Here is a 354-nt window from a genome sequence, read left to right on the forward strand (position 1 = left end):
GGGGGCCGATGGGTCTGTGGAGCCTCAAGTTTTGTTCGCAATTTAGTCACCTGTAGCGTAGATGTGGGCGCCACGGTGAGGGCTTTCTGAGGCGACCGTGTGCGGCTTAAGATGGCCAGTCAGAGCCAAGTTGACTCGGGGATGGAGGCGGCGGCGTTGTCTGCGCCGCAGGAGTGAGCGAACTCCGGAGGGCACTGCCTTTTTGTGCTCAGCATGACAGACCACGTGCTTGGGGCTGCGACCCTGGTTTTCGCCGGAGGTCCGTGTGAGTGTCCGGCCCCGGGCGGGCGGCGGGGTGCGGGCGCTGTCGGGGCCGGCCGGCAGGACAATGTGATTTGCTGATGATGGCGTCTC

General features: G+C 64.4%; 1 protein-coding gene across 4 annotated transcripts in view; it reads left to right on the plus strand.

The window, feature by feature from the left end:
* LOC144240263 (SIN3-HDAC complex-associated factor) overlaps positions 1–354 on the plus strand; it is a 32549-nt gene that overhangs the window by 1206 nt on the left and 30989 nt on the right. Inside the window, exon 1 of one of the 4 annotated variants that reach the window (XM_077774568.1) lies at positions 112–265. The exons of 2 other annotated variants lie outside the window; for them this stretch is intronic. In XM_077774568.1, coding sequence (XP_077630694.1) covers positions 214–265 — 52 coding nt within the window. In that variant the 5' untranslated portion in view covers positions 112–213. Of the gene's footprint in view, positions 1–111; positions 266–354 lie in introns of those variants that run through there. One more of the 4 variants, XM_077774569.1, reaches the window with a different exon arrangement.

Source organism: Crocuta crocuta, unplaced genomic scaffold (assembly GCF_008692635.1).
Source record: "Crocuta crocuta isolate KB4526 unplaced genomic scaffold, BGI_CrCroc_1.0 scaffold176, whole genome shotgun sequence".
NCBI classification, from domain to species: Eukaryota; Metazoa; Chordata; class Mammalia; order Carnivora; family Hyaenidae; genus Crocuta; species Crocuta crocuta.